The 17358-nt window shown below is 37.3% G+C and overlaps 1 protein-coding gene across 1 annotated transcript in view; it reads right to left on the reverse strand.

Moving 5' to 3' along the window:
- Positions 1 to 451: 451 nt before the first annotated feature.
- LOC140165990 (HBS1-like protein) overlaps positions 452 to 17358 on the reverse strand; it is a 51907-nt gene continuing 35000 nt past the window's right edge. Inside the window, exons 11-17 of the mRNA XM_072189350.1 lie at positions 13093 to 13161; positions 11966 to 12070; positions 11093 to 11183; positions 9267 to 9375; positions 7078 to 7178; positions 4812 to 4956; positions 452 to 3078 (exon numbers count right to left, since the gene is read on the reverse strand). Of these exons, the coding sequence (XP_072045451.1) occupies positions 3070 to 3078; positions 4812 to 4956; positions 7078 to 7178; positions 9267 to 9375; positions 11093 to 11183; positions 11966 to 12070; positions 13093 to 13161 (629 nt within the window). The 3' untranslated portion in view covers positions 452 to 3069. The remainder of the gene's footprint in view (positions 3079 to 4811; positions 4957 to 7077; positions 7179 to 9266; positions 9376 to 11092; positions 11184 to 11965; positions 12071 to 13092; positions 13162 to 17358) is intronic.

A 17358-nucleotide genomic window follows, 5' to 3' on the forward strand; every position in this document is an offset into this window, starting at 1 on the left:
TTTTGCAAACATATTTTCTAAGCCAAATAAGGTTGAATGGTTCAGCCATATTTTCTAACCCAAATATGGTTCAGCGCAAGTAGCAGACATGGCAAAAACGGCTTTGCACAGTAAAGAAATCGGATGGTTTATAGTTGGGTGCTATTATTCGGCAATTGGGCCATTCCATTTAAAATCCACACTACCCCCTGGGAAGATTTTAGAAATATCTTCCACAAGGGGGAGTATAAATTTCAAATGGAATGAACACATTAGCAGCTCCATTTGGAAAATCACCCTCCCTGAGTGGTAGATTTGTGTTGAATCTTTCTCAGAGGGTGTATGAGATTCAAATGGAGCTGCCTAATGTGTTCATTCCATTGAAATTCTCCCTGTGGAAAATATTTCAAAATTTTCCACAGGGGTAGTGTGAATTTTAAATGGAATAACCCATGATGCTTTATGAATAGCATATCTGACGGATGCAATCACACATACTAGGGTTGCCAAATCCGCAATTTGGTAGCCCAATTGGGCGACTTTTGAAGATTTTTGCCGCGACTTTTGACAATTTCCTGTCCCATAGAAACCAATGGTTAAAAAAAATTGGGCGACTTTTCAACATTGGCTCCAGCGACTTCCGATAGTTTCCTGCCCCATAGAAACCATAGTAAAGAGAAAAATTGGGTGACTTTTCGATTATTTGACCCGCGATTCTGGCTGAAATCTATTGGCAACCCTGACACATACTAGCTTATGACTCCTTTTGCCCAGAAAGATCACAATAGTACAATACATTTTGCTGTTGTAGATATTTCAGGAATGTTTTGCATGATCCAAATCTTTTTGCATTATGTTTTAAATGTACAGGGTACATACATCTTTACTTCAGAGTTCAAAGTCACACTAGCCCGAAAATCAATATTCCTAGGAATTTAACATAAAGAAACAATTATATTGTCAATATACTATTAAATTTATCTGGGTAATACACATATATTTGGGTAAATTATAGGTCAAATAACACTGAAGTTGGAGTTTAGGACAAGTTATATCTTATAAATACAGGTGGATTAAATCCACCATATGGGTAAAATAATAATATCCACAACCATGCAAAGGTATTGTCATGAATTTGGCATATTAATAAACAGTCGAGTTCAGGAAAATTATTGCAAATGTTGAATTCCTTTCAATCAGTACATACACAGGGATTTATATCTTTGTGTTTTAATATTATACACCTCTCGTATATATGTGACATGGTATATCGAAAGGAGACACTTTTGGGCAGGATCATAAATAAAGAAATAGCAACAAATCTGCCCATTTTTTTTTTAGGAGTTTAACATCCACCTCCTATGGAAGACCTTAGTCTCCCACACAAATGATAAATTCTCCCACACAAATGGATTTCACATGGAGTCACCCAAACCCATTTGAATTTCACACTCTCTGTGTGGGCAAGTAAGGCCATGTCTTCCTGGGGGTGTATGGATTTCAACCGGAATAGCCCCTTTTTTCACCATTTCAGCTCTTGACTGTAGTCAATTTTGTCGGCATCAGCGTCAAGGGTGAAAATAAGAGAGCTTGAACCAGGGGCCACTTTGGCAAGGTTCACCAAGATTTGGAAGAACCAGGGGCCATTTTCAATTACCAAGGGGCCAATAAAAATAAAGATGAGTTAAATAAGCACTATTTGCTTGTAATTTGATATTTTTGGTTCACTATCCAGGAGGCCAGTTTTGTGAGAAAAGTGTCCCATGGTCAACTAAAATTGAGATGGAACCAGGGGTCATTTCAGAGTTTCTGGGGGCCAAACGGCTCCTGTCTCCCACTTAATTTCACCCCTGATCAGCGTTAAGATTAAATCTAAACTACAAAAATAATTCTTTCCATTAAATTTATACCAAACTCATGACAATATCATTGGTGCTCAGAAATTGAATGGACAAATTTTAGCAGTAAACTTGTAAAGTCTTGTTTCAAGTTGAGAGTAACGCCATGTTGGATTTCGCAGATTTGAATCAGTATGGTTACGCGGTTCTGTTCATACTCACAGCGGGATTAGGTTAGTGCGATTCGATTCTGCCACTGTGAAATCCAACATACATGGCATTACTCTTAACTTGAGACAAGACAGATTTTAGTAATGTTTTTATTTCCGTACTTTTGAGTCAAAGGTTAAGTGTAAGAATTACAAAATACCAATGGCCCGAGCAGCAGCATTTGAACCTTAAAATTGTAAAGCAGTATATAGATATAGCTACACAAGAATACCACACCATATAGACCAATCCAACGAGCCAAGTCATGGTCAGGATTTGGTCGGCCATTATTGGGTCCCCGCAACAGCAATCTGGTGTTGTGACTGCCCAATTGGGTGGATTGAAAGCCGCTTAAAAATCTATGTTATATTCTATTGTGTTGTAAACTGTCATCATTCTCTTGTCTATGTGTAACACAGGTGATAGAATGCCGTTTAAAGCCGCATCATTTCACATTTTAGGTGAAATGGAGCCGATAGGGACTCAGCTTTGGCTGCCATTGAGGTGTAGGAATGCGTGAAATTGGATTCGTCTATAGAGTAAACATGTAAGCCAGAAAGCATCAGCATACTACGTCATTTGTCCATTCAGTTTTTAACAGAAAAAGAGACAACAAAAAAAGAATAGAATATTATATAAATCGAAAGAAAGGGAAACAATAATAAAAGATAATGCAGCAATTTCACATTGTGCATCTTAAAATAAGATGCAATATAATTTTCCGCTCACATGGTGATAGTTAAGACGGCATGGCAAAGTCCACAAGGAAGTCAGTGATTATTCTCCTTACAGTTCTCTCGCATGAAGCTAACAGATTTAAGCAATCACGTTTTTCTTCTGCTGAGCAGTACTTAAATCTGCCTTCTAGTTAATCATGGCTGGTGCAGTTTTTTTCTGGCAGACTTTATATCCACAGAATCATAAAATAGGAAAAGTAGAGTACTTGGGAACTCTTGCCGTTCCTGGCAGCATGTCGTCAAGGAGCTGTAATTTGCAGTATGCAGGAAACCACCCAAAAATAACCATTCTGTAGTCATGATTTTCATTTTAACTGCAAAACAAAAACAAAAATTTATTGGATATTAGATTGCTAGAATTTACTTTCAAACAGAGTCGAGATTTTCGACTATAAATTAATTGTAACAATGTTAATAAAAATGTACTGTTTCAAGTACAAGGATTTCCAATTTTCTGTATTTCCAGACCTGTGCATATCATTGATATAAAAAAAAGCGCAGTGATTTATAGTGCACTACACACAGGCACAACGCCTAGACATTGATCCACAAGCCTCAGCATACTTAACAGCTTGTCGCTGACCACTACGGCCCACATCATTCCATAAACCATTTAACAACAAATCAGGGACTTTGCTGCTACAAGAGCGCACACCCTAGACATTCCACAAATAACCATCGCAACCAGGATCAGCTCCCGAGTTTACGTACAGGTTACAACAAGACAATTAGCAGTAAGTTCCTTGTCCAGGGAATTTCAAGCTAACTCAATTTTTCCACGAGAGCATACTAGGCACCACCAGGGTTCGAACCCGCAACCTCTCGCACCATAGTCGAACGCCTTAACGATTGAGCTAACTTGACTGCAACAACTTGATATCCAACATGAAGCATGGGTATCCATCAAAGCAGCCTCTAATTGTTTCAAATCAGATTGATTTGAATAATAGGCTAGACAAGCCACTTTGTTTTGATGCTGTATGGCTTAAAGAGCATATCTTACTAGACAATCACTACGAGTGTGGCATATATCGGGACGTAACTTCCATCGTTTATCTGAAGAGCGATTACCAATATCTGGTCGATCAAGTCGCAAGTATGACGTAACGTCAAATTAACTTGAAGGCAATTTTGCTGCTATGTCACTAGCTACGACTGGACGCTAATAGCGATTATGAAAATGCTGGCAGCATTATGATTACTTTCGATTTTTAAATCACACGCTGAGACTGCTAATATGATGTGCCATTAACAAAGGTAGAGTACCAAGAGGCCAAAGTCCAAGTTGTTTTGTCTAATTCTTGGGTAGATTTCAATGCCAATTTGCCCTTTGCACAGATCCACCATCTTGCTACAAAAACGAGGTTCTACCTGCAAATGCATTTGCAAAATGTGCTTTTCTGGTTCCGGCACCTTTCTAGTAAGGTGTCGTACGCGCTAATTAAAGCATGCGTTTGACAGGCATACGACAAAGACAAGACAACACACACTTTACGGGTAGAAACAATTTTGAGATGACCGTGCGATTGGCGAATAATGCACATTTCTCCCCTTTGATAATTGGATGCTTAGAACTATTCCTTACTTCCTGTGACTACTCCAGTACCAACAGTAAAACCTCCATATCGTAACATAAATATCCCCAAGTCCTTGTGGTATAAACAGTATACGCATAATATGTTTGGCTGTTTCACAGAATTAAAACCAGAGAACCAGGACTCGACCGCCATCTTGATACACACATGGGGCACAAACTGGGGGTATTCGGTTTAGCTCAGATTGCGCTCGAGGCAATCGTTGTCATGTGAACGCGATATCGCATGAGACGCAATTGAGAGACGCACTTAGTGTGACCAGCATGCGTCATACCTGAACGCTTCAGATGAGATGTATTATTGTTTTCACTTGTTTCCATGCACAGTTGGCAAGGACCCAAATACTCAAAATTTCACCCCCATAGTTGACGCCGCCAATGTATGAGGCGGTATAGGGAGTCCAGGTTCTCTGGTTATAATTCTGTGGGCTGTTTAGAAGTATCCCTACTCACCTCTGTGACTACTCCAGCACCGATAGTAGAGCCGGCGTATCGTATCATAAATCTTCCCAAGTCTTTGTGGTCTTTGTATAATTCCAAACATATAGGTCTTGTTGTCTCTATCTCTATTAATGCATTGCTTTGTTTTGTCAGACATCTGCGTTTATAAATAACAATAACAACAAGAATGTACAATGATATAATCAACCCCCTGAGCACTACCTGCCGATCTAACATTGACTCTGATTGGTCAATTACATGATACTTTCACTTTAATCACCAATCAGAATGGAGCTTTGCAAATAATTTACCCCAATTTTTGTGTGTGGTGAAATTATTCTAACAATGTTGCTGATTGGTCCAATTGATAATGAAAACTTCTTTTTGGCCAATTGGCAGGTAGTTCTCATGGGGTTAAAATGTAATCTGTTTCTTGAGAATGTAGTTGGCTACATAAAGTGGTTAGTGATCACTCACTAGCAGTTTGAAATACACCAAAATAAATATTTATAAAAAAAATGGGCCATTTGGAACACTATTCAGTGAATACTCAAGAATGTTAAAAAATAAAATTATAAATTTCGGATTTATATAGTGCCTTTTTCCAGCTAGATCTTGAAGGATTCAAAGCGCTGTAATTTCGCTGCCATGGTGAATCATCACAATCAGATCGCATCATCTAGGCCAGTTTCAGCCAAACCTCAGGCGCAGACCTATCCGCACTTGTAACATCCACCAATTATCTGTGCAGCTCCCCAAATTCCATTGGGTGAAGGAAGTTTTTGCTAACCAAACAACTAAACAACTTGAAAGCAGGAGGAAACCGGAGATCACGGAGAAAACCTGCGAGAAGCGAGCATGGAATCGGGATAAACCAAGTGCACATGAGTCCTTGGGTCGCGCTGGGGCTTGAACCCGGGACCTCAGTGGTGCAAAGCGAGGGAATTACCGCTGCGCTAACTCGCCCTCCCCAAAAATGTTGGTGCACCAGATCTGAGACAAATATACTCGTCTCAGCACCAGATTAAGTATTGTTTCTCAAATAATGTGCACATTGTCTTTGAGAATGGCAATCATGTGTGCCAAACTAAATTTCTGATGTGCCGTTATGACAACATACAATCTAGTGAACACTAGTACAGGTAACAGCAAAGGAAACAACCGGATTCTTATAACATTATTCAGGCCATCTGTGATGAAACAAGAACAGGGGCGGATTTAGAGGGGGGCGCATCCAGCGCGCGCCCCCTCTAATTTTTGCAGAGCGGTGCCTGACTTTGTGTATTTTTGCAGAGCGGCGCCTGAATTTGTGCGGCAGCGGCGGTGGCTCGGCGCCCCATCTATTGAAAATTCCTGGATCCGCCCCTGAAGAAGACTGAATTGATCTATTCAGTTGAAATCCATAAACCCCCTATGGAAGACAGAGCTTATTACTATACCTCATAAATATTTATTAGGTAATCCAGACATCTTATTGGTTAATAACGCCAGCGTCCGTGTGCGGTATTTTGACTACTTCCCGCGCCTGTGCAATTACGCGCTGCGGGAAGTAGTAAAACTTCCGCACCCCTACTACCACACGGTGTCTCGACCCCGCGCGTCACCGTTCCTTTACACGTAGCATTGTGCTACACAACGGCGATTCTGCAGATGCGTTTTATCGTGAAAATGGCGTCTGCTGCAGTTATTTTGCCAAGATTACTGATGGATAATAACACGCGAATTTGACGTTTTATGAAACAAAATGTTATTTATTGAAAGCCTAAAAAGAAAATTAGAATAATAAAGGTCAAAATGTAAATATTGATTGAACATATATACCGCAATAAAATCAGGTAAGCAAAATATTAAGTTACCATGCCGGCCGGCACGTTGACTGGTGTGTTTTTTGACTTTTGTTTACGATTTTACCGTGATAGTGAAAATATTTATGATGTATAGTAAAACAAATACAACATGTTTCATTTTAGAAGTAGTCAAAACTACTGGTCGCGCGGTGTTGGATGATTTGACTACTTCCCTCCGCTGACGCGTCGGGAAGTAGTCAAATCATCCAACACCGAAGGACCAGTAGTTTTGACTACTTCCCCGAAAACATGTTGTATTTGTATAATATCTCACACAGGAGGTGTAGATTTCAATTAGAATTACCCATTCAGGTCACCCCATCTGAAATTCACACTCCCTGTGTGGATAATTAAGATAATATGTCTTCCATAGGGGTGTGTAGATTTCAACTGGAATAACTCATTTTTGATTTCCAACCAGAACAACTTACTTGGGTTTTTTCTGCAGTATCTCTCCTGTGCTTTTGTGAAGAGTACTGATAAGCCTACGTATAATGGCTGGTTCACTCACAGTTTGGTAGTGTAACAAAATCTGCAACAAACAAGATGTTATTCGTATGTTGTATTAAAATTATACAATCCTGTTTCTTAAAGTTATTTACAGAACATTCTTAAACACTTGAGAACGTCCCTGCAATCTTATTGGTCCTTACCCAGCTTTACCTGTGTGATATGACATGATATCACACGGGTCAGCGTGTATGCGTCAACGCTATACGCGTACTCGCTATTTGGACCAATCGTAGGCGCACAACAACAACGAGACTGATCGATTTTAAGCCCTAGGTAATTCCTTGCAAAATGTAGATTTAATTTGATTAAAATTTGTATGATATTTTTATTTGAATTGATGTGTTTAAGAATGAGAATAAAGGTATTGTTTTTTTAGCAGCTATCGTGCATCTATCGTCTCATATAACACGGCGACATCATTATTTTTGGCGTAAAACAATGATGTCGCCCGTGTTATATGAGACGATAGATGCACTCCAGGGGCTAAAAACAATACCTTTATTCTCTAATAATAACATGGATTTCTCTTAGTACCTCTCAATCTCAAAAAGCCCGAAACTTGTGAAAAAAAACCCATGAAATATTGGGAATATCTGAGGTAAAATGTCCCCAAAACAGGCTTAAAATAAATTCAAAATTTGGACTTTACAAAGAAGGAATTCAGACAAGAAGGAAAAGTGTCACCTCTGAAATAATGATAGTAAATATAAAGAATTAAACAAAGAGGACAACTGTTTTGAGCTAGAAATGGGCCAAGTGCTTTAGTAAACAATTATATTGTAAAAGATCAGTAATCGTTGCACCCAGATTGTACCCTCAGACTGGAGTACCTTGGTCTCTCATGGGCTTTGAGTCGGACTTTCAGTAAAATATGCTCTTCAAGGTATAAACTCATAAGCTTGTCTTCCTTGGTATCATATGCGGAAACAGCCATATATTTTAACAATGTGCAATTCAAGGTGGGTGATCAGATTGACAGGCTCACCCCCTACTTTACTGAGATTTTGGCATCTTAAGAAAACTTCAAATGTTGGGCCGAAGGAATGTTTGCCTGAAATGGTATGAACAAAATAGTGGTACCTCATCCCCCATGGTAGTGTATGCCTGGTCGAGCACCCTCACAGACCCGAATGTAGTGAGGGTGCTTGGTATATCCGCCATGTTTCAAATACATGGATGGCCAGCATCATGACCCGCAAATTTAAGCTTTATGAGAAGCCTATTTTAGTTGCAAAATGAGAACACAGAGTGGCTTATCTTTAACCCACATTCTCAATCTCTCATGCCAGAGGTTAAAATAAAAGCGATCCCTAACTAATTATCAAAAGATCGTAAATTTAATTGCTTGAAACGTGCTGGCGAAACAATTTGTTTACAAGTAACAATCCTTGTTCCGACACCGATACCGTTCATTCGGCAAACAACATGATCACTCAGGTGAACTAGGATTGGACGATCGATTGCATTAAATTTTATCCAGGTTGCCGGACCATGCCTAATGGCGATACTCGCGTCTTGGAAATATTTTTCAACCACGTTGCAAAATGATCGGAAATACACCATCAAGGTGACTCGATCGGTAAGCATCATTGAAACTAAGCAATATTTAGTATTTCTTCTTTTGATTTTTTTGATAAAATTGTAGTTTACAGTTTTGATTAGTTTGATGAGAGTGGATTTAAAAAACAAATTGACATTTCCGCCGGAGGATAATGTGAATCCATAAGATGTGGCGATCAATTTCACGATTAAAATCTTTCCTTTGGGGCGATTTCCATTTCTTGCTATCATTTAAAGCCTGAAAGCATCAATACTAAAGATAGGCTATCAGTCGCTTGTGCAGATATATGTTAACATTGGATTTCATTTCTTGTTTATTGTTCACTGTATGGAAAAGCCTGTTCTGTTGTATCTTGTATTGGTTGTATTTCCCACGCATAATGGTAGTGTACCATCCAAGAGTATGTGCTGTTCTATGCGATACATGGTTTTGCTTCTAATATCTTAGCTGCTTAATTCAGCAGTTAAGCAGTAATTCAACTTCACATTTTTCTAAGCTCAAATGAAATAGTAGGCTTTAAAAAATCTAATTAATTTGCATACTTACAGGAAAGCCCCTTGTGACAGGCACATCTATATTGAACATGATCACCCTAGCTCTGAATCTTGTACAAGATTTGATGGGATCCTCCATGGTACAGAGCACACAGCCAATCCTGATAGCAAAAGGTATAAAGTTAAACACCAAGATAAAAATGATCATCCAAGTATAATCTTTTAAGATACAAAACTAAAAGAATGACAGGCTCATGACCTGATCCAGTTTGCAACTGTGAAACTGAAAAATATAATGGCCCGAAATGAACAATTTCAAAGCTATGAATCTAATTTAAGAAATTCAATCAAGGTATTTCTTGAAACATAGGTGCATATTTCTCTTGAATCACAAACGCTAGCCTATTAAATTCTGCAGAGCCAGATTATTCAATCAAGTGCAAATAATTACAAAGATAATATATAAATGAAAAGATAGCAGTGAGGACTTGTGAAAAAAATGGACGCTTTACAAAAATAAGATAAAACAACCTTAAATTAAACAACCTTAATGTAATTTCTAAAAAATGCACATGCTTACTATGGTGGCTTGTTGGCATGCTTGCAGTGTAAAAGCGTAAAAGGCAGTGACTTGAGGTAAAATGAAGAAGAATATGAATATGAATCTTTTGAGGGGCTCTTAAAATTAAAAGTAAGAGCCCAAAAGAAGTAAACACTATGTGATCACGCCATACACAGCTGTTTGATGTGATCATTTATTAGTTTTTCAAACAAAACATCATGTACAACCCAATTTTAGGCTATAAACAGCTAAAAGCGATATCATGCTAATGTATACAGATGCTTTTGAGTCATTTTCAACTTTAAATTTCCCCTCTTTTACAAAATTATTCACGTTTACAGCATTTTTTAAAGCTTTTCGGATATAAAATGTATCTATTTATGACAAAATTGATGGCGCTATTTAGTTACTGAAAATTACTCTTTCAAGCTTTTAATACAAACAAATTCTTTTATTTTTTGATGAAATATGTTTATAAAATTTCTTTGCTGCTTGTTTCACCTATTCCATCTGTTTTAAAGGTAGTATTGATCACCTAACCTTGCAAATTAATATAATATGATTTAGGATAAATAGCGCCATCTATAGTTTACATTTAGTTAATAATGAAGCCAATTCTATATACATCAAATAACCGTGCATACCCTTGTTTTCCTGGTTTTTAATATGTTTATTACAATAAGCTTAATGCCATTGTTGTATTTTTCTTTAAACTACAGCATCTCAAAATAAGGTTCATTATTTTAAAACACTTGCTTACCAACCATTGTATGTGTTTCTTTGTATTTCATGTGCTTAAGCGGGTACTACAACCCTTGATAAATTTGTGACTATTTTTGCATTTTTCTCAAAAATAATAACACACTGGTAACAAAAGTTATGTATATTATAGGGCAAGGAATCCAATTTCTTCACTGAAATTTCAGTGATTCAAGACAAGTGGTTCATTATATATGTTAAGAAATAAGGTACATTCTAGCGGTACCTCTTTTCTTATCATAAATAACATACCGCTTGTCTTGAGTCACTGAAATTCCAGTGTAGTAACTGGATTCCTTGCCCATAATATACATAACTTTTGTTACCAGTGTGTTATTATTTTTTGAGAAAAAAATAGTCATAAATTTATCAAGGGGTGTAGTACCCCCTTAAGTATATCTTTGGTAAAGTGCTTTCAAGGTGCCCAGTAATGACAATACCGGAAGAACTAAACAATATGAAATCAACGTTTGGACAGTATTTATTTTGGGACATTAGAGCACATCAGACATATCGAATTGCATTCTGAATACGAAGAATGGGATTCTGTTACTTACGTGACATTGTTTTGGTCCATGCCGGTGACTGTTAGTGCTGCATGATCTCCTGCACATGCCCACCTTGTATCTACATCATGTATTGAAACACCTGTCACAGAAAGAAATTATTTATTCAAAGTGAATCATTTGGATAGAAAATGTTCCAATTCAGGGTCAGAATTTTGACGAGAATCCGACAGTTGATTCTCGCAAGGATTCTCATAAACAGATTTGCATGAATCAAAGTTGATTTTTGCAAACTGTATTAGTTTAAACAAAAGTTGATTTGCAAGAATCAAATGATTGATTCCCTCAAATTTAGTCTGCAAGAATCAAAATTGGTTCCCATACTGTGCAACAAAATTCTGACCCTGCAAATGCAACTTGCAGTGCCATATAATCACAATAATGGAGGGGAGCTGGAATTTCAACTTGCAGTACCACATAACGAAGGGCAGATATTTTAGACATACATGCTCTTCTCTAAAATCTCAAAGTAAGTTAGATCAATTTGTCAATTTGCTTGGATGCAAATGCAAGAAGGTCGTAAGCACTTTGCTTTTATTAATGACCTTCTTGCATTTAACCATCAAAATATTTCACTCTAAAACCAATTCTCTTTTATTATAATTTTTTCTGATTTCAACACATTAAAGTTCCTCAATTCACCCATTGCACTTTTCCACCATTTGTATAGAACCGGTACCTCTAACTGGCACCAGACATGAAAGGAAGAATTACGTAACTTTATGTAATATTATGTGACATAATGTTCAATCCTCATTCACATATGCTGCCAGTTTGAGTCTCAAACCTCAAAGCTGATGACTGTGCAAGAAATTTACAACATTTTCATGAAGTCGTTTTTCTTTCTTTCAGCACCATGCCTACCTTTAACAGTACCAGTTTCTCCAACTGGTATGAGTTGCACTTTATCCCCGACTTGTACACTGCCTGATTCTATTTTCCCTGCTATACTAAATCCAGCACCCATTCCTGTTGGCAAAATGACAAACAAGAATAATCACTCCTTTATTTTAAGCTTTCTTGCAATGGATCCCCTTTAATTTTACATTATGTGTAGAAACAGATATATGAAGGACTCCCAGTAGATGTCTCTATAGTTTACTCGCAAAGGCAATAGAGACTGTCAGCATTTTTCAAGCGTGACTCATGACAATAGTGTTTGTATACATGATTTGTACCCACAACCTCCTCATTCACTTGCTTGATATGAATGACCTCTAAAGATTGACTGACTGCTAGTATTGCTCTATACCTAATTCAGCTGTTGTTCATGCCCTGAAACTTTGAACAGAGTTTACTAGTACCCACAAGATGGCCATTGTGACGTCACACTGGCGGCCTCTATTGAATGAACACAGCTTGATGTACGCCTGCATTACTGCCACCCATCCTGGCCACAAGACGCCAAAAAGCTCGTCTCACCATCATCTTCAAAGAATTCAACTCATTGGCACCATCAAATATTACCAACCGCAAGTTCACACTTCAAGACCAAATTGGCAGATCAACCAGAAACAATGACCCAAATAATCTCAAAAGAATCAATGTCAACAAAGACTGTTATAAACATGCACTCTACCCATGGATACACCATTCCGGAATGCAACCTCTTACCCGCTGACGTGAAGACAACAGAAAACCTGAAGTATTTCAGATCTCAACTTGACAATATTGACCTCGAAGAACTCTCTAGGAAGGCTCACTTTAATTAGTCAGCTGCATGCATGACAACGCTGCATGTTTAGATAGCCACATCAGGCGTTTTCGTGCAGGATAAGCATTCTGAAAATTCTGAAGGTTCAGCCACAGGGACGTTATCGGATACAGAATGCAGACGTGTTGGATGACACACGTATCTAAAATGGCACATCGTGTCTATTCAATTGAATTTGGTTTCACTGGCAAAGTTTTTTTATATCACAAAACTTTGGGATCCCAAACTGCCATACATTTAAGAGAAATCTGAGTTACTACTGGGATTAATATCTTACCTTTAAATACATCAGACACGCATAACCGAAATGGTCTATCTATAGCCCGCTCAGGTGGCTTTAATTTATCTGGAGGAAAAGACAGGAAGTACAATGTATTATATGTGTGGCCCTTATGTGCCAACTTTGGTAAACAACCAAAAAAAAAAAAAAAACCAATATAAGGGAAGAGAAGTTTTGCCTTATACAAGTGGATATTCATACGTAGTGGTAGAAAAAATGAATTAAGTTTTAACTTCAACACTACACTATTTTTCGCTCACCTGGAAGTGAACGTTTTCACTAGCTCGACTAGCATCTTCAGCAGTCGACAAGATAGCATCACAGCATCACCATCTGCTGGAGACGCTAGTCGAGCTACTGAAAACATTCCAGGTGACTGTGAGTGAAAAATAGTGTAGTGTTGAAGTTAAAACTTCAATTCAAGTTCGGTATTATTTTTATACAGGTGTATGTCCAGTCCCTGGTCTTACTACCCATGTTAGGTTGGCTACTTGAAAAACAGCTATTAGATTGATGCTCCTGTATTGACTAACATGTATAATCAACTGTTATATAAAATGGGATGTCATGTTCTATGGACAACATCAAACTTGCAGACCATGTCCTTGAACTGGTAAAACTCATTCTCCTATCTGGGCTGGTGTCATTACTGATGCAGAAAATAAAGAGAATGATGTTAAAATGAAGATTGGGCTCACACATAGTATTTATGCAGATGACTCACCCCCTTCTGTTGAGCCAATAACAATTAGCAATAAATCCAAACTTGAGACGTCTCCCAAGCTTTAATTCTCTCAATTTTCTCTATTCGCCACTTGCACGGTTCCGCCATTATGCACTATGTGCGGGGAGAGCCTCGAACTGGCAGCATACATGAATGGGAATTGAACCAGTCATATAACATTCTGTGTAAGGTTACGTAATTCTTCCTTTCATGTATGCTGCCAGTTCGAGGCTCTCCCCGCATATAGTGCATAATGGCGGAACCGTGCAAGTGGCGAATAGCGCTTAAACTTGGACACTATGAAGGAAAGACCAAACAGAGACTTGTACAAAGTCAAGACTCAAAATTATTAACAGTAACATGTTTGTAAAGCAATCAATTATCTGGCAATTTTAAAACATTTCAGAGTTACATTATGAACAGGAAAAGATTCCTTTTGACAAAAAAATTCAATCAATGCTATCTTGGAATCTGCTTGACAAGTTCTCAAAGCATAGCGGTCAATGTGACACTGTATATTCACAGCACAACTTCGAAATGTATTCAGTGGATACGCAGTCAGTTAGTAGCTACAATCAAAAATCCAGTAACTGTTGTTGTTGTTTGTTTGTCATTTACGTTACCAATTTTAAGTTACAATGAAATGTAAAGATTGGTGAGCAGGCTTTCTTTTCAAATGTGTTTGGAAATGTGTGCAAATTGAAGAAGTGTTCAAGCTAAGCTGTACATAACTATTCAACCAGTTCTGCGGGCATTCAAAAAGTGGCAGGTCTCAACATTGAGTTTATGCTGCTCCGCATCAAGACCCTAACATCAGTGTTAGAAAGAACCCATTGACCAACATCACACAATCAAGTTTTAGCATGATGACCAGTAAGGATAACAGGTGGCATTCCTACAAAGTACAGAATAGATTTGCCTTCTACCAAGGGCTAAGTGCAGCAACCACAAAGAACGTTGAGGGACACTTGGATCATAGACGAGGCTATCTTTTATATGAATGGAACAGTTTCATAGGCAAATGTCAGAAGGTGTGCCCCTCAGTCTGGGGGCCATACCAGGATGGAGCAATAAATCAACTTGAATCCGTGCAGCGTAAGGCTGCCAGATTTTGCATGGGGGACTTTAAGCAAAGAAGTAGTGTGACCAAGATGATACAGGAGTTAAGATGGGATTTATTGGAAGAGAGAAGGAAGCAAGCAAGACTAGCAATGAAGTATAAGATAACAAACAACATGGTGGGCATAAACAAGAACAACCATATGGAGCTAATAAAAGAAACAAGAACCAGGAAGAAGAACAGCAGCAATTATAAACCAATCTATGCAAGACTCAACACATACAAGTACAGCTATTTTCCAAGATCAATTAGGAAGTGGAACGCAATTGACAGCTTCAAGAACCGGCTCAACAGTGCAACCAAACAGAACAATTAGATAAGAGACACGCACCATATATCCGCGACCATGACCCAAAAAGTTGGTGAACTGCAGCTTAATAATCTGTATCTACCGACTCAAACAAGAAGAAGAAGAAGAAACCACTTCAGAGACAATGTGTTTTACAAATTACAGGATACAATATGGTCATTTTCACGGTAAAGGGTGTAACTTTGGATTTTTAACATTTTAATCCGTAGTGTTCTAATAAAGCCACAGAATTCCATAATTTTTGGCCACATAAGTCATCTAGTTAGCAGCTATCTTGGGTAGCATAATCAGCTTTGGGAGTTACTGCGTTCAGTTTTAGCAGGCTTAAATGTACTTAATATTACCATTTTGAAAAACTATAAAAACAGTAACATTTTTGTAAAACCCTGTGTTTTCTTCAGTTAGTTCATGGATAATTTTTCTTATCCTGAAAGTACAGTCATATGTTCAGTAAACACTGCCACATTAGATTTAATTGTGAACGGCCCTGTATTTTTTGAGAACCGGACTTGATATTTGTCGTTTGAGGCTTCATTTTCCGTTAACAATTGTTAACAAACTTTGTGGGTGTAGCTTTGGTTCATAATTCTTGGTTATTTCTTCACTTCTTCTTGATTTATAACAGTTGTTATCTTAACTTGAAATGGGTAACAAAAATTAGCCGATTTGCAAGCTTTTAAAATTTTTATAAAATCTTGACTTCAAATAGCCGTTTTTCCGTTAACTTTTTTGAAGCCTCCGAAACAAGCTGTTCAGCAAGCTTGTGCAAATATAAATAAAAGAGCTCATCCAATCTATTTATCAAAATGTAGCAAAGTAGATCCTCAAGTCACATGTTTTTAAATCGTGGAGATATATAACACCGTTTGAAAATGGGACCCAATACAAACTTTCCGTTAACAATTGAAGCCTCCGAAACAAATGAAGCCTCCGAAACAACAGTAAACTTAATTATCATCTATGCATATCTAAATTGGTGTGTTTCATACTGATATCTGCATTGTAATTATTACTTGATATGTGCAGAATGTCATAAATTTAAAAAAAAATTGACATTATGGTTAATGTTTGAAAAATATACTGATATCTTAAAAAGCCTGTTTCGGAGGCTTCACATGCAAAAAACACCATACTTAACAAATGGGTGAAAAAATTAATGTGTGATAAATCTACAATATCTGCCGCATAGAATCATTGATTCAATACACACAAGAAAATAACAGCTTAGATGATCCCAACACTGTTGTTTTCAAAAAAACTACTTCTGCAATGTTTAACAATTGTTAACATGAAGCCTCGAAACAAAAAAAAAATGACTTGCTGTGATAATTTAATTTTTGTCACAACTGAAATTCAATACTTGGAAGCAAAGCATGAAAATTGGTAATTGTGATATTTTTACCTATTTTTTATGTCAACTTGTAGTAGTTAGCTAAATATTTTACTTTTATGATCACCTGTGTTGTTAACTGAAGCCTCCGAAACACAAATCGCTTGAATTGCCAATTCTAAAAATAACTCCAATTTCTGTGAAACTTGGATGGGAGGTTCCTTTCATCAAGTAGTATTTGTACATGAAGTTAGACATTCAAATTATTTTAGGAACCCAATTAAAACTTAAAAAATATGTTTAAGGTTTGGAAATTTCCATTGTAAATGACACTTGATGTTAAAAATTTTCAAAACTGCAATTACAAACATAGCAAAACATGGTATAAAATTTAACTTATATCTGTTGACTTACTTTGGAATGGAATTTCACATGTATTCCAGCTTTCATGTCAAAATTTTCTGAGGTTATGTAAAATACATTTTTCTTAGATTTTAACCAAAATGTTATGCAAATGTCAAATTTTTATTAGAAATCAAAAGGTTTAAGCCTTGAAACATTATTTTACTTGAATTTAAGTTGCTTCTATGCATGATTTCAGTAAACAGAAACATATTTAAGTGGTTTGAAATTTTGACCCTAAAAATCAAAAGTTACACCCTTTACCGTGAAAATGACCATATATCATTATCAAGTGCAATATTGAATCTATTTTCACAAGGCGATTTGGTCTTCCGCATTATGGTATCATCAACTATGGCTACTACTACTGCTCAGAA

Source organism: Amphiura filiformis, chromosome 12 (genome assembly GCF_039555335.1).
Source record: "Amphiura filiformis chromosome 12, Afil_fr2py, whole genome shotgun sequence".
In the NCBI taxonomy this organism is placed as follows: Eukaryota; Metazoa; Echinodermata; class Ophiuroidea; order Amphilepidida; family Amphiuridae; genus Amphiura; species Amphiura filiformis.